The 22,962-nt window shown below is 39.4% G+C and overlaps 1 protein-coding gene, 1 long non-coding RNA gene and 1 other non-coding gene across 5 annotated transcripts in view; 1 reads left to right on the forward strand and 2 right to left on the reverse strand.

The window, feature by feature from the left end:
- The first annotated feature begins 4,354 nt into the window (after positions 1-4,354).
- Positions 4,355-4,493, forward strand: LOC118666670. Its single transcript, XR_004971021.1, has one exon. It is a non-coding gene; the product is annotated as a small nucleolar RNA SNORA71 (small nucleolar RNA).
- Positions 4,494-10,865: 6,372 nt separating this feature from the next.
- Positions 10,866-22,962, reverse strand: part of BPGM (bisphosphoglycerate mutase) — a 28,699-nt gene continuing 16,602 nt past the window's right edge. Inside the window, exon 3 of the mRNA XM_036328637.1 lies at positions 10,866-11,796. Coding sequence (XP_036184530.1) covers positions 11,618-11,796 — 179 coding nt within the window. The 3' untranslated portion in view covers positions 10,866-11,617. The remainder of the gene's footprint in view (positions 11,797-22,962) is intronic.
- Positions 17,034-21,176, reverse strand: LOC118666383. 3 transcript variants are annotated; one of them, XR_004970956.1, is made up of 4 exons: positions 21,007-21,176; positions 20,224-20,312; positions 18,427-18,547; positions 17,034-17,185 (listed from the first exon to the last, which is right to left on the reverse strand). It is a non-coding gene; the product is annotated as an uncharacterized LOC118666383 (long non-coding RNA). The 3 variants fall into 3 exon arrangements; XR_004970954.1 differs by lacking the exon at positions 18,427-18,547 and having other exon boundaries at positions 17,039-17,185; positions 20,131-20,312; positions 21,007-21,141; XR_004970955.1 differs by lacking the exon at positions 18,427-18,547 and having other exon boundaries at positions 17,043-17,185; positions 21,007-21,134.

Consider the following 22,962-nt stretch of genomic DNA (forward strand, 5'->3'; position numbering starts at 1 on the left):
TCTTAATTTTAAGAGTTTTTGTAGAATCTTTAGGATTTTCTACATATAAGAACATGCAATCTGTGATCAAAAATAATTTTACTTCTTCCTTTCTAATTTGGATGACTTTTATTTCTTTTTTGGTATCAGAATAATGCTGGCCTAATAAAAGGAGTTTGGAAGTATTCCCTCATCTTCAATTTTTGGAAGAATTTAAGAAGGATTGGTATTAATTCTGCCTTAAATGCTTGGTAGAATTCTCCAGCGAAGCCATCTGGTCCTATACTGTTATTGGGAGGCTTTTGATTACTGTGTTATTCTCCTTACTAGTTATAGGCCTGTTTGGATTTGTTTAATTCTTATGATTCAGTGTTGGTAAGTTGTATGTTTTTAGGAATGTATCCATTTTTTCTAGGTTATCCAATTTGTTGGCATATAATTATTAATAGTAGTCTTACAATTCTTTTATTTCTGTGGTATCAGTAGTAATGTTCCCTCTTTCATTTCTAGATAAGAGTCTCATCCCTTCTCTTTTCCTTAGTCTAGCTAAAGGGATTGCCAATTTTTTTATCTTTTAAGAAAAAACTCTTGATTTTGTTTTGATTTATTTTACATTTTCTATTTCATTTATCTCTAGCTTAATCTTTATTATTTCCTTCTCTGCCAACCTTTTTGTCTAGTTTGCTCTTTCCTAGTTTGAGATGTTGTTAGGTTGATCTGAGATATTTTAAACATAAGCATTTGATACTATAAACGTTCTTCTTAGTACTGCTTTCACTATATCCTATATGTTTTGGTACATTGTGTTTTCATTTTATCTCCAAATATTTTATGCATTCCCTTGTGATTTCATCTTTGGATCATTGTTTAAGAGTGAATTATTTACTTCCACATTTTAGTGGATTTCCGTGTTTTCTTTTATTTATAGTTTTATTCCACATGGTCAAAGAAGATATTTTATATGATTTTAACCTTAAGATCATTAAGGTTTGGTTTGTAGTTTAACATGTCTTGGAATGTCCCATGTGCAGTTGAGAAGAATGTGTATTCACTCTGTTCGGTCCAGTTGGTCCAATTGTGTTGTTCAAGTCCTGTTTTCTTATTGACCTTCTGGTTGTTCTATCCATAATTGAAGGGGAGTCATTAAAGTTTCCTACTCTTTTTAAAAAAATATGTTTTTATTGATTTTAGAGAGAGAAACATCGATGTGAGAGAGGACATCAAGCCTGCAACTCGGGTATGTTCCCCAACCGGGAATCGAGCCAGAGACCTTTTGGTGAAAAGGACAGTGCTCAACCGAGCCACATGGGCCAGAGCTAAGCTCTCCTACTCTTACTGTGTTGCTGTCCATTTCTCTCTTTAGTTCTCATAATTCATATATTTGGGAGCTAATCTCTCTTTAAATATGATAGGATTTGCAATTCTCATAGGGGTTATGTTTCACAATAGTGGAATGTAAATATTGCCTCAGGGAGATTGTATGCTCAAATGGCTGAAGATCTTCAGTGGCAATGAGGGCTTGGGCTACTGGACCACTCTACTGCTTAAGAGGCCTTTCATATCTTCCATTCCTCTCTCCATGACCCAATGTGGCTTCTGTGTACTCCTCCAACCCTATTTCATAATGCTTCACTGCTCATTACTGTGCTCAAGCTACCTGACTGTAGCTGTTATGATTCTTAACCACCCTTTTCTGCTTCAGCACGCAAGTGTTTATACATGCATGTGCATTCATGTACACACAGACACAAATTACATTATTCAAGGTTTAGTATCTATGAAAAATTTTCAAAGATTTCCATAATCTTCCTGATCTTTGGTGGCTTTTCATCATATAAAATGGCTTTACAGACTTTAAAATATTTTTTGTTAGGAAAGTATATTGGTCAACAAGTATAAGATACATTAAGTTTGTTAGCCTGATTGATATATTACAATATTTGGACAAATAGTATGTGTCTCTCCATTGAAATCTTATACTGAGCCTCACAGATGTTCAAGATAGGCCTTGAGGGAAGTTATAAGAACAGAATTATTATAGCAGAACATTGAAAGTATCTATTTTTTTCTTTGAAACATTATGTTCTATACAAATGATGGAACAGTACTTATCCAAGATTGTTTGAAGCCTATGAAACATGGAGAAATACTTATGAAGAATACAAAATGGAATGCAAATTTAGAATATATCTATGTGAAAAATGCACATAGAAATAAATGAAATAGTCCACAGGATTAAGGAATCTTCTCTACTCATTTTCAAATTTCAAAATATTTGTACTGCTACATTTAGCTCTATGATTTGAATAAAAAGCAAGAATACAACTCACTAAGTACCTGTTTCCACACCAGTATAGCCGTTGCTAATGGAGAAATGTTCTAGCTGACAGGCGGCTCGGCCTCATTGGCCTTCCTGTCCACCAGCAACAGATTTCCTTCTCTGCTTCATAGTGGGAGGATAGCCACAGAGCACAGAACAGATTAAGATCAAATATCTGGACAAGAAATATTTTAAAGAATAAGTCTGTAAAAATGGACAGTTTAGCACTACAGAGAGGTAAATTTGTGAAATTCTGTAGAGTAACTGCATGACATTGCCAGCTTCATGAATTCAATTCTCCTGCCACTGAAGAGGAGACAAGGGAACAAGCAAGATCCAGCATCGGTAAGTCACAGGGCTCTGGGGGAGCCTGAGTCCCAGGAGGTGAGCGGATATTTGGGAGACAATGAAGAGAGGGCAAGGTAGGGGGGGTGCTGGAGGGGAGGACGAGTGCTAAGGCAGAGCCTTGATAGGGTGCTCGTGTCTCTGCAAGTCTGCATGAAGTTCTGTGTGGTCCCCCTGACAAATCTTAGAGAGCAAAAGTGGAGGCAGGAAGATCAGCTGGAAGATGGTTGAAATCTTTAAACAGGGAAAAGATGAGGGTCTGAGTGGTGAAGATAGAGAGATGAATTTAAAAGGTCTGAGGAGAGAGAATCAACAGGACTCATCAGAAGTCAAGGCTAACAGCCAGGATGGTGGCTGGGCGTCTGAGTGTGTAAGTAGGACCAACACACTGCCAGACAAGTCTCTAGAAACCAACAAGGACTTGGGATTAGTTTATATTTTAGATTTAATACTATCTGCTTTATTCCTAGGTTACAACCCATGGGGATCATAATTTATATTTACATTTTATGTTTCTATAAGCTGATCTCTGTAGTTACATAATTAAAGGAAAAAAACCCCACGATCAATTCCAGGCCCTTTTAGATATGACAGGCCCTTTTGTACATCGACGTAAGTTTGCAGTCAAATCCAGGGGCATTTATGTATAAATAGTGACCTCCAGTGTTTGGGTGCAGAAATAAAGATTATAAAATACCAACACTGCTGAGAGAGTACTTGGAATTCCAACTACAAATACCATTCCCTACACTTCAATTCAGAACCCTGGGGTGCTTCAGCAATAAAAATACTGCCTGGCTAACTGTTGGCCTATGGCTGCCTGGACAACTCCTAATGAATTTTCTACAGAACACATGTCAGAATGGATTAAGTGGCCTCAATCATGGGCGCATAGCTATGAGATGGCCTTTGCCCTCTTTGCTCTAAGGTCCAGGTTCAACTACTCCAAAGAAATGAAGTGAGGGTAGATTTATTGCAATAAATTTGACTAATACAAATTCCAGCTCTGTCTGATTCCACCTAAATCAACATTACATTAAATAAAGTTTCCTCTCCAGTAGATTCCAGGCAGTGTGGTTGGCGGATATTCCGTTTTGAATAGCTGTGTGGCTAGAGCAAGTTCATGAGAAATTCTTGTAAATTCTCTGCACCATAATAACTCCTTCAACTGGAGTTGCTTCATCGTGAGGAAGTAACCATCTCACATCTTGGCCAATAGTCGCTGCAGTTGCTGTCAGGTGGCATCTATTTTCTGCAGACGGGAAACTAGGTGCTGGCTCTTTGGAGACATGCTTCTGTCCCATTCTATGCTAAATTAAAAAAAAAAAAAAACACGTGGCTTTGCAGAGAAGTAAAGAACAGGGTGAGCAATGAAGGTGTCTTGAAAGGATAGAGCTTACTTCATGAAAACAGCATCTTTTTCATGAACCTTGTTTTTAAAGTGAGAAGAGACTTAGTGGCCAAGCACAACATAAAAGGCAAATCTTTAACGCCAACAGAATTCATTTGACTTGTTTTGGGCAATGAGAAGCAAGTAACCCTCAGCATTCTTAGTACAAGGATGCGTGGAGGAGCAGTAGGAACCATGGATTCAAGTTGTGCTATGACCCAGAGCAGAGTGACACAGGGAAGCTTCCGAGGTGGTTGCTTCAGGGACCTGAAATTCAAGGAAACAGAGACCCAGAAATTAAGTAGAGTTTAGGAGCCAAATCATGGCATTAAGAAGGGATACGATCGTGGGCTGCCTGTGCCCTGGTCATTGATAGTGCAGGGAGAGGAACTGCGAAAGCATTTCCCCGTGTTTGGAGGGTCCACCCATGTCCCTTCCAAACCCTGGTGCTTTCGGACATGTAAAAAAAAAAAAAAGAAGAAGAAGGGATATGAGCCTACAACACAATTTGCTCAACCAAAAGGCAATGGAAATCACAATCTTGCTCCTGATTTGTTGTATCCACAGACAAGCTTACTGTTGTCTGTAGCCCCAAACATAGTAGAAATAAAAAGAGTATACAACTGATCTCTTGACAATACAGATTTAAAAGTTTTTTCAGCCCTGGCCAGTGTGGCTAAGTGATTAGAGCAGGGGTCCTCAAACTTTTTAAACAGGGGGCCAGTTCACTGTCCCTCAGACCGTTGGAGGGCTGGACTATAGTTTAAAAAAAAACTATGAACAAATTCCTATGCACACTGCACATATCTTATTTTGAAGTAAAAAAACAAAACGGGAACAAATACAATATTTGTATTTGCATGTGGCCCACGGGCCGTAGTTTGAGGACTCCTGGATTAGAGTGTCAGCCACACACCAAAGGGTTGTGGGTTCAATTCCTGGTCAAGGGCACGTACCTGGGTTGCATGTTCGAACCCTGGTCTTGTTCCTGGGGTACTTGTGGGAGACAACCAATTGATGTCTCTCTCTCACATTAATGTTTCTCTCTTTCCTTCTCTCCCACACTCCTTCCCTCCCTTCCATTCTCTCTAAAATATCAACGGAAGAATATCCTTGGGTGAGAATTAACAAAAATAAATATTTTGCCTAATCTGACAAGGCCTAAGATTTCAAAAAGAATAAAAAGTACAAAAACCAGTCACCTTTATCCAGACGTTGCATACAAGACAAGTTTTAGTGATTGTACTTAAAGTTTGTTTTAGTCAATTTTTTTCTTCCCGTCATTATTTTTCTTGATTTTATTTTTAAAACTTTCAAACTTACAGAAAAACTGGACGAATAGTACAATAAATACCTAATTAAGTTTCAAATGTTGAAGCACAAATCCCCAATGCGATGGAATTCGGAGGTGCGGCCTTTGGGAGGTAATTAGGTGTAGATGAGGTCAATGAGGTTGGATCCCCTATGATGAGAATAGTGCTCTTGTAAGAGAAAGACCAGAGTCCCCTCTTTCTCCACAAGTGGGAATACAGCAATAAGTCTACCTGAAAGCCAGAAGAGGGTCCTCACAGGCACCGAGTCTGCCAGCACCTTGATCTTGAACTTGTCAGCCTCCAGAACTGTGAGAAATAAATGTTGAATGCCACCTAGTCTGTGGTATTTTTTTTATAGCTGCCTGAGCAGACTAAGACAAATGTTCTATAATCCATTATCACAATTTTTTTTCTTTAGTCTCAAATTCTCCCAAATTTGGCACTTGAAGCACAGTCCCATCAGTCTTGGGGCATTCTCTTCTTTTCTGACTCAAGATGTTCCAAACTCACCTTACACTTGATTTACCTCAAACATGGAATCAACCAACATTTTTGGTTCTGTGGAAAAGTATTTAGAAAGCAAGACCAAGGGAACTAGGTATGCTCATTATTACTAGGTTAGTGCTTCTAGGACTAGAGGATGAAGCCAGATCTGGGAGAGGGGAAGGGAGGGATATTGTGATGAAAGAGGAAAATACATACACCTACACACACATTCACACAAATATCTCCAGTTCAAAACCAATAAAACAGAGTTCTTTAACTTCTTTCATTTTGTATCTCCCTTCTTCCATAGTGAGTAACCTGATTTACAATAACATCAACAAATATGCTCATTTTTAAACCTACAAAATTATTCCAGGGTTACTTATTTAAATCAGTCTCAGAAACATTTTCATCTTTCAAGTTGAATTTAGCATCAGTCACCAAATCACCCCACAGTGTTCTGCCGAAGTCACACATAATAGATTAACAGCAAGCAGAGATAATTAACTATACACAAGTCAAGACTCAAACTGGACAACTAAGCAAGGGCTGCCTTTGGTTACTCTAGAGAACCAAAAAGGACAGAGTTCAGAACAGATGACTGAAGGCTTCCATTTCCACTTGTCAAAGATTATGTAAGCCATTTTCCTTTTCCAAATTTATCCTGTGTGATGTTTGGCAGTTGTTTCAAAATAATCCAATAGGGTGGGAGAAAGAGTGAGGAAACAGCCTATCTTTAAAATATTGTCAAAGGAATTTACATTATTTTTGGCAACTTAAGGTTCTAGTGTCTTAAAGACTAAACTGTAATAGCTAGATTACCCTGCAATAAATAAAAGATTTTACCAACTGTGGAATAGAAAAAGAGTGACTTTAATCCTGCCTATCATTTTGCCAAATAACTCTGTCATTACAGAGAGATTGGATAATTAAAATATTCTTATATTTTGTATGTTTCCCATTCCCCTTGGGATCAGTGGTTTAAATTCCCCTCATAGTCCAATGTGAAAACCCTCAAGCCACAGCATAATGAGGTATCTGCCACAGCCAGATTTGCTGAGGCAAGGCCTGATTTAATACAACGAATGGTGTTATACAAGGGAGCCAAAAACTTGCAAAATCCAATTATGCAAAACACAAAAACAGGAAACATGATCAAGATCTGCAGCAATTTTTGTGTATTTCTGAGGGAAGAACATAAGAAAGCTTTTCTAGTAAGAGGGAAGTTGAACTTTGAAAACAGACATCACTTTTAAAGCATAAGAATGAATTAAAAATGTCTAGAAGACAAACATTGATGTGCATGAGTAGAAATTGCATTTTCATAAATTTGTCATAATCCAAGGTGAGAAATAATCTGCAAAAGAATCTAATCTAGTTGACAGATATCAAGCTATATTACAAAGCCACTGTCCTGAAAACTGCCAGGTACTAGCACAAGAACAGACATATAATATAGACCAATGGAACAGAACGGAGAACCCAGAAATCGACCCAAGCCATTATGCTCAATTAATATTTGACAAAGGAGGCAAGCGCATACAACGGAGTCAAGACAGTCTCTTCAATAAATGGTGTTGGGAAAATTAGACAGATACATGCAAAAAAACTGAAACTAGACCACCAACTTACACCATACACAAAAATAAACTCAAAATGGATACGGACTTAAACATAAAATGGGAAACCATAAAAATCTTAGAGGAATCCACAGGCAGCAAAATATCAGACATATGTTGTAGAAATATCTTTACCGATACAGCTCCTGAGACAATGGAAACTAAGGAGAAAATAAATAAATGGGACTACATCAAAATAAAAAGCTTTTGCACAGCAAAAGAAACCACCAACAAACAACAAGAAAGCCCACTGCATGGGAGAACATATTTGCCAATGTTATCTCCAATAGGGTTTAATTTACAAAATTTACAGGGAACTCATACAACTTAACAAAAGGAAGGTAAACAATCCAATCAAAAAATGGGCAAAGGACCTAAATAAACACTTTAAAAGAGGACACACAGAAGGCCAAAAGATACATTAAAACATGCTCAAAGTCACTAATCATCTGAGAGATACAAATCAAAATGACAATGAGGTGCTATCTCACAACTATCAGAATGGCTATCCTCATCAAACAACAAGTGCTGGGAAGGATGTGGAAAAAAAGGAACCCTCGTGCACTGCTGGTGGAAATGCAGACTGGTACAGCCACTGTGGAAGACAGTATGGAGTTTCCTCAGAAAACTACAAATGGAACTCCCATTTGACCCAATAATTCCACTTCTAGGAATATATCCCAAGAAACCAGAAACACCAATCAGAAAGGATATATGCACCCCTATGTTCATAGCAGCACAATTTACAATAGCCAAGATTTGGAAACAGCCTAAGTGCCCATCAGCAGATGAGTGGATTAAAAAACTGTGGTACATCTACCCAAAGGAATACTACGCTGCTATAAAAAAGAAGGAACTCTTACCATTCACAACAGCATGGATGGTCCTGGAGATCATTATGTTAAGCAAAACAAGCCTATCAGAGAAAGATAAATATCACATGATCTCACTCATTTGTGGAATATAATGAACAGCATAAACTGATGAACAAAAATAGATCCATAGACAGAGAAGCATCAAACAGACCGTCAAACCTCAGAGGGAAGGCAGGAGAGAGGGTGGGATAAGAGATCAACCAAAGGTCTTATATGCATGCATATAAGCATAACCAATGGACACAGACACTAGTGGGGTGAGGGCATGTGTTGGGGGGTGGGAGTGGCCGGGGAGGGGTCAATGAGGGAAAAAGGAGACATATATAATACTTTAATCAATAAAGAATAAATAAAATAAAATAAAAAGAATCTGGTTGAGTTTGGCAATAACCAGTTCACATGAAGAAATCTTCCTTGGACATCTTATCAAGGAAAAATATGTGACATAATGACCAGGATGCTTTGCTAATTCCATGCTCAAGCTAAATGATGCAAGAACCTCCACTGTCTGAAGCAGCACTTCTCTTGTAGAAAAATTATCAGTGTACTGGGTGGGATACAGTACTCAGCTGAGATACTTATAAGTTAGAACTCTAGGAGTAGCATCTTGCTACTTACTGCCCTCATCTTACCACACTGGGACAATCATTCCAGCCTGGGCAGAGGAGACACGTATACCTGGTAACAGGGCAAGCCCAACCTGTGGAAAACAGTATGGATAGAATGGGCTAGCCTCTCCAAGGACCAAATTTCTAGGCAAGCTGTCTGCCATTTATTTAAAATAAAATTAAAAAGCCCCATATTGTTGGTCCCAGCTTGACATAGAACAGAAGGATGCCAAATTAGGATGGTTAGGCAACCTTTAAAATTCCTACATCAGAGGGGGGTCAATGGAGGAGGGGGAAAGGACATCTGTAACACTTTAAACAATAAAGATAATTAAAAAAATCCTATATAATAAAAGGCTAATATGAAAAATCAACCAAATGGTGGAACAACCAGTCGCTATGATGCACACTGACCACCAGGGGGCAGATGCTCAATGCAGGAGCTGCCCCCTGGTGGTCAGTGTGTTCCCACAGGGGGAGCACCATTTAGCCAGAAGCTGGGCTCACTGCTGGTGAGCACAGCAGCGGTGGCGGGAGCCTCTCTTGCCTCCACAGCAGCACTAAGGATGTCTAACTGCTGGCTTAGGCCCACTCCCCCGAGTGCTGCCAGACTGCGAGAGGGTGCAGACCAGGCTAAGGGATCCCCCTCCCTCACCGCCCCCAGCCAAGTGCATTAATTTCGCTTACTGGGCCTCTAGTTTAATTATAAAAAAATTCCTACATCAAAAACTATACCTTGTAAGCATGTAAAGAAAACAGGCTTTCTGGTTATCTAAGGTTGAAGTGCTGGAGTTGTTAAAAATAATTTTACATGTTTTCATGAATGTTTCTTCATTTATTTCAGCCAAGATCTTAAAAACAATAAAACCAAATTGTATCAGAAAGCATCCAAAAATGATCCCTACCTGAGGAAGTCTGCAAGATTCCAAAGTGACTGGGTGTGAGTGTAGCTCTGTATGCAGAAACTTATCATGTTGCGGGTGGGGCCCCTTGAAGTCGACATCTAGATTCAGGACAAGGCAAGAATCCAATTCTAGGATCTTGAGCTGCATTAAGACATGGTCACCCCTTAGGCTGGAAAATTCAGAGACCAATTCCAGAGATGAAGCTGTTCAAAATGGTCTGAGATGCAGCCTCAACACAGATTTTGTAATTGTAGGAATATCTGGTAGTTGGTGGTTGACTCCGATCTCTAAATTCTAACGAGTGTCATTTGGTTAAGCAATTGGACTAAAAAGAAGGATTACAGTAGAGAAGCCAGTGGTTGGTCAGAAATGTAAAACATCCACATTCTACATTCTTATGCATCACAGATGTGGCCAGCAGTGAACAAACCAGGTTCATCTCTTTTTTTCAGCCACCTCATCAGCCAATGCTCTGTGAATCTTGACTTAAGGATTAAAGAGAGATCAAGCAGTGGCAAGGGTTTTAGAATTAGTTTTCTTCTAATGCCAGTTTTATTATAACATGGATACAATGAGCTAATCCACCAATGGAAAGTCATAAAAAATGGTAAATATCTATAACATCTATTACAGCTACAAATTTTTACATGAATTTATCATTGAAATATATGTTCCTTAAAGAAATGACTTACATAACCATAGTATTTAAAAATATACTATGGAAAACAGTATCATTAAGATTGAAAAGCAATCAATTCTGTTCATGGCCTACCCTGGCTACTCTTAGCCCTCAGCAGATGAACAATAAATGTATGTGACAAACTCCAAGATATCATTTTCCTTGCTCATGTGAATAAAACTACATCACTGTGTTATACATCCTGACACCAACCTTCAATTTATAGAGAATTAGAGTGTCTATGTGTTGAAAAAAAGGTGCAACTCTGAGTGTTACGGAAGATATGAGCAGAAGACTTCAGAGGCCTTTATCTAATATTTATGAATCACATAGAGATACTTGGAGATATCATTTTTGGTCACAGAACTTTATTTTAAAACCAATTTTAAGTACCCAAGGATTAAAGTTCAAGAAACAAAAATAAGAGAACACAAACAGCTATAGTTGTTTATGTGCTGCTAATTCTAACTGCCAAAGAGGAATTCCACCTCATGTCAAAGGAGTCTCTGGACTAGAGACAGGGCAAAGGGCCTTGCTGTTTATTGCTGGCTGTTGTGGAGGAACCCATCTGTGGCTTTCCCATTTAATGGGCCTCTCATCTTACCTATTAAAACATCCCTTTTCCTAGAGGAAAAGACTAATAATAAATACTTAAGTATAGTTATCTAATATAGTCTCCTATCATCCCAGAAAGTCTTAGTAAATATAAAAGTGAACTACTTACTGCAGTAATTAGTACCTGTCAGTGGTGACTTCATAATGATTTGTTGAATGATGAATACCTTAAACTCTACCTCCATTATCACTCTACCATCTAAGAAACTTATGACATTAAGCCCCACTGCTGAGTAATTTAACTCAAAACAGGGCCAGCAGGAGAGGTAACCTGTAAGATTTATGACATAAGCACTCAGGCACCCTAAAGTCTTTATCTGGGCCAAAATAAGTTACCTAGTTACTGATACAAACTTTACCCCACAGCCTAGCTCTGGAAAAATCAGGAAAAGGGAGAGAGAGGAGAGGGGGAGATCAGCACCTATAACACACTGCATGCTACTCCTTTTTGTAGCTATTCCTAGCCAACACTTGGAAAAAACTTTATTTTGCAGCTTTTTTCACTTTTCCTTGATCATCTACTTTCTTAATGGCTGCTTGGATAGCCTCTTGGTCACCCAGGAACTGGTGAGGCCCAACAGCATGCAGGTTCTCATCCAGTTCCAGGAGAATGGGGACGCCAGTGGGAAGAGTAATGTTGATAATGTCTTCATCTGAGATACCTGCAGATTAAGAGAGGAAGGAACAAGGCATTAAAGGCAACCCTGGAGGTGATTCTGTTTAAATCTAGTTCAATAGATTAGAAAGTGGTTGGTTTTCCAACACTGAGTGAACTGGATGCTCGGGCTAAATCCAGTTAAGAGGAACACTTTCTAGCTACTTGGGAAGCCCAATGAGGAGGAATCAGGACAGGATTATAAGTCATGCCTTGTAAATCGGCCTCATTCTCCAACTGTCCCTTATCATCCCAACTGATAGGAGAGGAAGGTATGTGTGATGGACAAATTACCTTCAATTGGTTTTTACAGAAACTAAATTACATGTACTCAACTTTGACCAGAAGAGTTGGAGTTGGATTAAGACTACAGTAGTAGCAGTGGTAGTGATAGTATTTTTATTATTATGACTACTTTTAACAAAAACAGCTAACATGTACGAGGTACATTCTACATGTCAAGTACTCTTCTAAACACTTTACATGTATTAACTCATTTAATCATTGCTGCAATCCTATGAGGTTACAAGTTATTATTTTTCCATGTAACAAGTTTTGGCACAGAGAGGTTAAGCAAACAAGTGACAATCACTCAGACATAACTAGCAGAGCCTGATTCAAACCCAGGCGTCTGTAACTACTGTACCAAGTAATGCCTTCAAGTTTTTCTGAGTTCAAAATGGGCAAAGAGAAGGAAGGAGAAAAGAGACAGAGTTAAGCAAATTAAAAGATAACTGAAACTATTCAAAATATCTATTTTAAAAACATACTTTTGTTACATAGACTTCTACATTTTAACCAAATGTTTCTGTTCTATATTAATAGAAAGTACTGAGGTGGAGCAAGTTCCGAGGAAGAGTATGAAGGGTTGTCTTTACTTGGGAGGTGATGATGGCAGAAAAAAGTTATTATCAGTTAGTTCTCAATGTACTTTGTCATTTTAATTAACCAATGGTTGCAGCAATAGCACCAGCCAAAAGTCACAGAACCATTGCACTGGATCTCAACCACTAGGGTTGTTCTTTATTAGAATTTCATTCTAGGCCCAGAAGAGCTACCTAAGAACTCCAATACACAAACTGTACATACTCAAACAGCTATGAAACCATGGACAGTACACTAGTATACTGCCCATCTCCTCTTCTGCCAGTCCCCCTCAATATACTAAACTCTTTAACTTTAGGCAAGTGAATTTCTGGGCCTCCACATTCCCTCTGTCAAGTTAAAAAAGTAATACACACTCTTCCTTTGCCATTACCAAGGATGTGGGGTAGTAGAAATGGAATTAGGAACATGAAAAAGTGTAGCACAGTGTTTCTTCATCCCTATTAGGAATTCTCTTCTAGGTGGAAGATTTAAAGGGTAGACTACTAAAAACACTCCTTTGCCCTGCCAAGTTCCTGTCCCCACACTGTATATAACCCTACAAAAGATTACTATCCCAAACTAAAGCTGCAAGGAACAAATCAGTTCAGACCAGACAGCCAGCTGCGGAGTGGGAGGATTTTGAGAGCCCTCTAGTTCCGTCAGGTCAGATATGTCAGCTGGATGCACAACAGCTGCTACAGGCATCCCCTGGAGACAGCAGAGCAGAATTCACCAGCACGAGGTTTAGAGCCAGGTGACCACTGAGGCTTTAGAACCCAGAAGTTCTCACCCCAATCCTCTGAAGGTCCCTGGCCTAACTCACTCAACAGCCAGTAACTGAGGGCCTACTATACCAGTATATATGCATAGTACTTGTGACCATGCCCAGGATTTGACCTCTAGTGAACTATTTCTTCATTTATAAAAGGAGGGAGGATAGCTTCTTCTAGCACCAAAGTTCCTCTATTTTATTCTGAATGGTTAAGAAAAGCAAAGGCACTTTAGAGGGAGGCATGAGAAACATTGGGACACTGACTAGTGTTTACATTCATCTATCATGCAAGGACCATGTTTTATCTGTACCCAGAGTATGTAAGCATATTTCTCATTGAATTGGAGAGAAAGATGGATTTTAAAGATTTCTTCAATTAATCTAAATTTTCACTGCAAAAAAATTTGTTAGGAGACAACAGTTTAGTAAAAATGATCATGTTTGACTAATATTTTCCAGGAGAAATAGAAATTATGAGCATACACATCTATCAGCACCTCGGATTCACTGCTTATAGATTGTGGGCCTTGACAACATTACCGACCATTAACCTTTACAAGTCATTTTTGGATCTAGGACTTTATTTTAAAACTAGAGGCCTGGTGCACGACATTTGTGCACTGGTGGTGGTGGTGGGGGGGTGTCCCTCAGCCTGGCCTGCGTCCTTTCGCAGTCTGGGAGCCCTCAGAGGATGTCTGACTGATGGCTTAGGCCCGCAGTTGGACAGCCTTAGCATTGCCGTGGAGTTGGGCCACTGCGCTCGCAAGCCATCAGCCTGGCTTGTGGCTGAGTGGTGCTCCTCCTGTGGGAATGCACACACTGACTACCAGGGGGCATCTCCTGTGTTGAGCGTCTGTCCCCTGGTGATCAGTGTGCATCATAGCGACCAGTCATTGTGCTGCTCCGTCAATTTGCATATTACCCTTTTATTATATAGGATTATTATATAGAATGACTAAGCTCCCACTTTTATTCAACATTGTACTGGAGGTTTTAGCCAGGGCAACTACACAAGAAAAGGAAATAAAAGGCATCCAGATTGAAAAGAAAGAGATAAACTATCTCTATTTTCAGATGACACAATCCCACTAAAAAATAACTGAATCAATAAGTGAGTTCAGCATGTTGCAAGAAATAAGATGAATATATAAAAATTATATTTCTATATAGTAGTGATGAGCAAATAAAAAATGAAATTAAAACAATTCCATTTACAATAGAAACAAAACAAATAACATACATAGGAATAAATTTAACCAAAGAAGCACAAAACTTTTACTCTGAACACTATAAAACATTGTTTTCCCCAAATTAACATACGGATTCAACAAAATCCCTATCAAAATTTCAGCTGACTTTTTTTTTTTTTTTTGCAGAAATTGACAAAACTTCATGACCTTGAATTAGGCAAGTGTCATATGACACTAAAAACATAATAAAAAAAAACTAGATAAGCTGGGCATATAAAAATTGTGTTTGTGTTTCAAGCACACCATCAAAAAAGTGAAAAGATAATTCAGAATGGAAGAAAATCTTTGCAACTCATTTATCTGATGAGACTTATATCTAGAATATATACAGAACTATTACACTTCAATAATAAAATGACAAATGGTCAAATTAAAAAATGGGCAAAAGATCTAAACAGACATATCTCTAAAAAAGATATACAAATGGCTAGTAGGCACATGAAAACATGTTCAACATGATAAGCCATCAAGAAAATGCAAATCAACCCCACAATGAGATACCACTTCATATCCGCTATAATTTAAAAAATGTCAGATTACAAGTAAGTGCTGGTGAGGATACAGAAAACTGGAATCCTAGTACACTGTAAAATTAAGCGAATAAAATGGACACTTTGGAAACAGTCTGGCAATTCCTCAAACAATTAAGCATAGCGTTACCATGTGACCTAGCAATTTCACTCTTAGGTATATACCCAAGAGAAATGAAAACAGGTCCACACAAAAACTTGTACAGGAAGCTTCACAGCAGCATTATTCATGGTAGCCAAAAAGTGGAAACAGCTTAAGTGTCCATCAACTGATGCATGGATAAAACAAGTGCAATATATCCATACAGTGGAATATTATTTGGCAATAAAAAGGAACAACGTGCTAATAAGTGCTAAATACTGAGGAACCTTGAAATGTTATGCTAAGTGAAAGAAGTCACAAAAGACTACATATTGTATGATTCTATTTATGTGAAATGTACAGATTAGGCAAATTTATAAATAGATTAGTGGATGCCTAGGACTAGAGGGAATGAGGGGACTGGTAAGTGACAACTAGGTGCAGGGCTTCTTTGGAGGGCAATGAAAATGTTCTAAAATCAACTGTGGTGATGGATGGACAACTCTGTGAATATACAGAAAGCCAATAAACTATATACTTTACACGAGTGAATTGTATAATATGTGAATTATATCTCAATAAGGCCGTTAAAAATACTAAACAAATCCAGAGAAGTTATATAAAACTGCTCAAGTCGCAAAACTGTTATGGTAGTACAACTGAACCTGGTGGTGTGTTGTTGTTTTTTTAATTCCCAAATCCCAGGACTTCGATTCTGGTCATCTGACTCATCTATGGATATTTCCACCACAGCATGAGGAAAGAGGAGAATGTCTGTGTGCATGTGCTGCCCTTGTGAAAGGCTGGGTGCTAACGATGCAGAGAGCAGAGCAGAGCGGACTTTTTGGACACCTCTGTCAATCCACTATGGAGTCACAGCCAGCCATGACAGTTATATCAAGTACTATGTCAAGACTGAGGTACGAGGGTGTAATGGGGTTTATTCTCCTAATAAACCTGGCATTGTGGAAGGACTCCTTCTGGGGATGTTCCCTTGCTACAGTGTTCTCATATTTTCAATACTAGGAAAGGATGTGAACACATTTGTCCGGTCCTCTTGAAATAGCTCACACACTGCCATCATGATGAGGTTTGGGGGTTACAGTCTGTGACCTTAGAAAAGGGTCCTTGTTTAACAGTGGCCTCAGATCTAACCAGATCTAGCAGGTCCTCTCTTTAATAGCACCACTCTCAAGCGCATGCCTACACCTTAGGTGTGTGGGATCAAATCAAAGAAACAACTACACAAAGGCCATGGGAACTATAATTTTTCATCTACAAAGGAAGGAGAGCTCAACAAAAATAGGAATGTTTCCAATAAAAAAAAAGTTGACATTCCACTTTAATCACTACTCAAGCCATTCACACAGCAGACTAATTACTTGCAAATACTTAAAATACTTAGACTAGTTTAATAAGCAGTCAATGAGACAAATTTTGAATAGCAAATTAGGAAAAACCACAGTGAAGCCATTACTCATTGCTCAATTTTGGCATAAGTCACATTCTTTGTCCTAAGAAAGTTAAGCATGCAGAACTCCTAAGGCTAGACCAGGGGTGGGCAAACTTTTTGACTCGAGGGCCACAATGGGTTCTTAAACTGGACCGGAGGGCCAGAACAAAAGCATGGATGGAGTGTTTGTGTGAACTAATATAAATTCAAAGTAAACATCATTACATAAAAGGGTACGGTCTTTTTTTTTTTAGTTTTATTCATTTCAAACGGGCCGTAGTTTGCCCACAGCTGGGCTAGAATAATGCATCTGCACTGGATTAAACCAAACTGAATCAATACTATATTATGTAATACCGTGCTACAAACTCATTAACTGGAACATCTATCACATCTTCTGATAACCGGTATAGATTTTTTTTATACAGCATCCAAGCATGTTCTGAAAGGAAACATCAGAGTTCTCATCCTGCACCAATGATTTTCTATCACCCCTCTGTAGCCACCCCCTTCTAAACCCCCAACCATTGTCTTTAATTCTTTTTAAATTGATTTTAAATTGAACTGGGAATCAAACTTGCCACCTGCTGGTATATGAAACAATGGTTCAACAAACTGAGCAACACAGGCCAGGGCAACTGCCTTTTATTCTTTTTTAAAAAAATTCTTTATTGAGACTTTTAAAAAAAATATATTTTATTGATATTTTTTACAGAGAGGAAGGGAGAGAGGAAGGGAGAGCGATAGAGAGTTAGAAACATCGATGAGCGAGAAACATCGACCAGCCGCCTCCTGTACACCCCCCACTGGGGATGTGCCCGCAGCCAAGGTATATATGCCCTTGACTGGAATCAAACCTGGGACCCTTCAGTACGCAGGCCGACACTCTATCCACTGAGCCATTTGTAATACCTTAACCAATAAAGAAATTTAAAAAAAATTCTTTATTGTTAAAAGTATTACAATATGTCTCCTTGCCTTTAATTCTCAAATCTTCATGTAGGAGCTTTTAGGAGTTAACTGCAATCAAGTTAAATGATTGGGATATTTCAAGTAAGAATAAAAGTCTGGTGGTAGGTAAATCAAAGGGGAAACAACTCAAGACCAATATAAGGGTAAATTCAAACTTCATTTTCTGCATATAGGATTGACTTCAGAAAGTCACGTCTATACCTATAAGCCACCTCCCCAAATCACCGCAGCAGAAACAGGAACCACAGACAATTAAGATCACTGTATCTATACTACACCACTCACACTTTGTTGGAGTGGCCGTGCATATGCTCACTTCTCCCACCAGGATTATAAGCTCCTTGGAGAGGAACCATGTTTTATCCAACCCTATATCACCCATGATCTTGGAATAGTACCTTACCCACTGAAACAATTTAGCAAATGTTCAACAGTAAGGACCACTATTATGTGTTGGCTGCTAGGATCCAGAAATTATACATATAACTGTATGTATTATATGTCTACCTTTAATATATAAATATAGGCTATAAGGAATAAAACATTAACTAGAAACTCTATTACATAAAGCCTACACATGAAAGCATTCTGAGGCCTTTCAGGAGTACAATATTGGCTAAGTTTTAGAAAGAGATCCAAGACATAGTTCCTCAAAGTAAGGACTTTGTGTGTCTAATTATAGGTGCCGTACCCTTACACCAAGAACAATACCTGATTTAACAGACCATTAGCACATAGCTGAAATGAATGAATCTGAACTCCTTGGGCTTTCAAATTAAATCTACTCTTTTATTGTTGAAGCCTTGATTAGAGATTGTCTTCTCTTCATTACCTTACCAGGAAAAAAAGAGAACTGAAAAAGTTGAACAGAAGACTGCTTGCATTTAGTGCTAATAAAGTAAACAATTCATATTAAATTTGTCTTCTATGCATTTTCTTTGGTTTTCTCCAAAGTATTTGTTCAAAATCTTTGAGTATCAGGAAATAGGAGAAAAGATGTTGAGGGATTCAAATTTGTCATAGGACAAGAGGAAACCCTACTTCTAACATGCATATTTTGGGGGATTAGAAAAAGAGGAAAATAGTTTTGCCAAATCATTCAAGTATGAGGTCCCACCCATGCCTCACTTCCCTTTCCCAATCAAGCAAGTCATAATTCAAACCCCACTATGGGGTATTCGTGATAAGTGTTCTGTATTCTTCTATTGCCAAAATAAGAGCTAACATAAGAAATTCTAAAAAAAGAAGAAAAAATTCTGAATTTTATAGATGATCTACCTATGTTTAATGAAAACTCTTTAAGATTTGAATGCTATATATATATACAACTTAAGAATGGCTGGGGAACAACTAGGAATGGGTTATTTGAATACTAGAGGCCTGATGCATGAAATTTGTGCAAGAGTAGGCCTTTCTTCCCGGCTGCTGGCACCGGCTTCCCTCTGGCACCCGGGACCTGGGCTTCCCTGGAAGCCCCAGCTTCGTCGGAAGGATGTCCAGTCTAATTAGCATATTATGCTTTTATTATTACTAGTATAGATTGTAACATGATGATAGGATAACAGCTTCTAATTTAGAATAAGGCAGAGAGAAGAATCCATTCTACATTTAATTTTATAGTTAAATAGCCTACAACTTTTAAGATTTCTATAAATAAATTATACTTATAAGAGAAAGTTTAACTATACCACGAAGCTAGTATTTGTTTCATAAAAGAGATGCCTGAATTTGCTGCTTCTGAAAATATCACATTAAAATGCCAAAGGTGACTTACTCGCCTGTCCCTGTCCCACAGTGAGTTCCAGCTGACCTTTCCTCCCTGATTCTCTAATTTCATCTGACCACTTCTGTGCCTTGTTATGTGTACAGCTGCACGCAATTCTTCAGGGATCAAGTATGTCTTTCATGAGTCTCTTGCATGCCACTCTTATTCCAAACTTGAGACTGCCTAGCCCTGTGCTTGAACCCAGACTAAACAATCCACTTCCGCTGGCAAGATGCAGACTGCATCCACTGCCTCAGTTCAGGACCTGGCCTTGCCTTCACTGTGGGCCAGCAGGAAACAAACAGGAAGTGACTATGCCAACCACAGAGAATAAAACACACGCCTGTCTGGAATGCTACAGAAGAGCATGCTTTTAGATACTAAGCCTGGTAGAGGAGTTTTCAGGGTGGTACTTTGGGAGGAGAGTGTCTGAACCAGTGAAAGGGGGCCCTGCTTTAATCTGAATTTGTCGGGATAGGTAATTATGCTCCTAAAAATCAGTAAAGCAGTCCCTTAAGGAGGAATTTTCTTACTATATAATATTTCATGTCTGCTCTAACTCTTCTTTCTTCTAAGTACTAAGAACTACTCTCAAGTTAAAAGTAAAGCAAATCCCCAAATTACATATAATTTAAGAGCAGAGATATTACATAAGTAAGCACTTTCACAGGGTAGAGGCCATCCTGCTCAGGCCTAGGCACTGTGTGGTTCCTGTGTTTGCAGTTCCCGTACAGGAGTGTTACCTAGCTCTGAATCAGTAACACGCGCTTCCCACTGTGCTGTTCTTCTGCTTTGACTGCAGGAGGTCCTTGGTGACCCAATCCTAGACTAGCTGGTTGTGAAAAGGAAAAAAAATAGATGGAAGGCCCAATTAAGAATAGAACTTAGAATTTGGTGGCAAATGACAAGAAATAGTTTGGGGGCAGGAAAACCTTTCCTAACGGAGCTCAAGACCTCAAGTACAAAAATTCATGGTCCAGGACAGGGGTGGGCAAACTTTTTGACTCGAGGGCCACAATGGGTTCTTAAACTGGACCGGAGGGCAGGAACAAAAGCATGGATGGAGTGTTTGTGTGAACTAATATAAATTCAAAGTAAACATCATTACATAAAAGGGTACGGTCTTTTTTTTTTTTTTTAGTTTTATTCATCTCAAACGGGCTGGATCTGGCCCACGGGCCATAGTTTGCCCACGGCTGGTCCAGGAGCTTGTACAAAACTTCTTATGAAGAAGGAAGAAGGACGTTAAGAGGGAATTCTATATACTGACCATGGGCTAGAATAGATGCTAAATAAAGTCTGCACCAAGAGCTCCTGAAGTGTTTGTTGAGAAAGCATAATGATGCCCTCCAGGTTAGTTTTCAAAGGGACAGGTAGATGTACATAGCAACTTTCATTTAATTCTACTAACTGACAAACTCATCTAGTTTATTATTTTGTGAAACAAAAGACAAGGTCCCAATTAGAGCAATGGTCACTTCACTAGATAAAGGCGGATCTTATAAAATTGAGATAAATTTACATACAGTAAAATTCACCCGTTTTGGTGTCCAAAATAGTTCTATCATATCCCCAGTTGACCCATCTGGCCAGGGCAGAATGTTTGGATCTTATTCTTCAATATCCTCTACAAGAGAAATTCTATTAGCGGAAAATTGCATGTAGAAAATAAGAGAATTAATTTATGAAATTATCCTAAAAATATACTCCAGTCTTTTTCATGCACATGAAATAATTTCTTCCATGTTTGGCATGGGAGTAAATCACCTATATAGGGAATCACAGCAAGATCAAAGAACTCCACGAATATTACCAACAGTACCACCAGGGGGCACTATAGGCCAAAAAGGAGCAAAGTTGTTATACCCAGAATGGGTGAGCCAACATTACAAACCACTTTATGTCTGTCTCCCAATGGACAAATCTCAATCTTCACATAGACTCCATTTGTTTCCCGAGCCACAGGCTTGTGCCTAATAGCATATTCTGGCTTTTCTGAGAATTTTTTCCCCTGAATGTCTGCCATTCTCCCTGGGCACCAACCCTACCATTTCCATTCCCTGTCTCCCTCATATACACCTTCTTCCCTGCAGATAGCTGCCAGCCCTATACCTTTTTCTACTTTCACATACTTCCTACTCAAGTCTCTTCATACAATTGACCTCTTCCAGCACGAATGCCAATGTTTTAACTCAAGTATTTGCCAAATAAAACATTTTCTATAAAGTCTATAGTAACAGGGGTAGGAATTATAATTTAAGATTGATTCAAATAAATTAATCTCTGAAATGTGATACAGTTCCATACCTCCAACTGAAAAAAAGAAAAAAGATCTTCAGAAGAAAGGTTAAATGAAGCCTGAGTACTAAAGCCTGCTAATTTCTCAGGGATTCCTGTAAATTCATTTCTGTCCCAATGGTCAAAGCTGTGTTCTAAATTTTTATTGATTCTACTAGAGGCCTGGTGCACAAAATTCATGCATGGTGTGTGTGTGCGCGTGCGCGTGCATGCATGCGTCCCTCAGCCAAGCCTGCACCCTTTCCAATCTGGACTGCTGGCTCCCAAACACTCGCCTGCCTGCCTGCCTGATTGCCCCTAACCACTTCTGCCTGCCAGCCTGATCACCCCCTAACCACTCCCCTGCCAGCCTGATCGATGCCTAACTGCTCCCCTGCCAGCCCAATTGTCCCTAACTGCTCCCCTGCCGACCTGGTCCCCCCAACTGCCCTCCCCTGCAGGCCTGGTCACCCGCAACTGCCCTCTCATGCAGGCCTGGTCCCCTCCAACAGCCCTCCCTGCAGACCTGGTCCCTCCCAACTGCCCTCCCTGCAGGCCTGGTCCCCCCCCACTGCCCTCCCATGAAGCCCTGGTCCCCCCCAACTGCCCTCCCTGCAGGCCTGGTCCCCCCCAACTGCCCTCCCCTGCAGGCCTGGTCCCCCCAACTGCCCTCCCCTCAGGCCTGATCCCCCCAACTCCCCTCCCCTACAGGCCTGGTTGCCCCCAACTGTCCTCCCCTGCTGGCTTGATCGCCCACAACTGCCTTCCCCTGCTGGCCATCTTGTGTGTTAGAGTGATGATGAATTTGCATACTGGTCGTGGCTAATTAGCATATCCAGCCGTGGCTAATTAGCATATCTGGGCGAATTAGCATATCCATCTCTTATTATATAGGATACTTTACATCCACACATTTCTACTTTGTTATCACTTTTTTAAAAAATTTTTATTTTGCAGTGGTTCTCAACCTTCTGGCCCTTTAAATACAGTTCCTCATGTTGTGACCCAACCACAAAATTATTTTCGTTGCTACTTCATAACTGTAATGTTGCTACTGTTATGAATCATAATGTAAATATCTGATATGCAGGATGGTCTTAGGCGACCCCTGTGAAAGGGTCATTTGACCGCGAAAGGGGTCGCGACCCACAGGTTGAGAACCACTGGTTTAAAGTATTACAGACAGTAGTACATATGTCTCCTTT

This window comes from Myotis myotis, unplaced genomic scaffold (genome assembly GCF_014108235.1).
Source record: "Myotis myotis isolate mMyoMyo1 unplaced genomic scaffold, mMyoMyo1.p scaffold_m19_p_11, whole genome shotgun sequence".
Classification (NCBI taxonomy): domain Eukaryota; kingdom Metazoa; phylum Chordata; class Mammalia; order Chiroptera; family Vespertilionidae; genus Myotis; species Myotis myotis.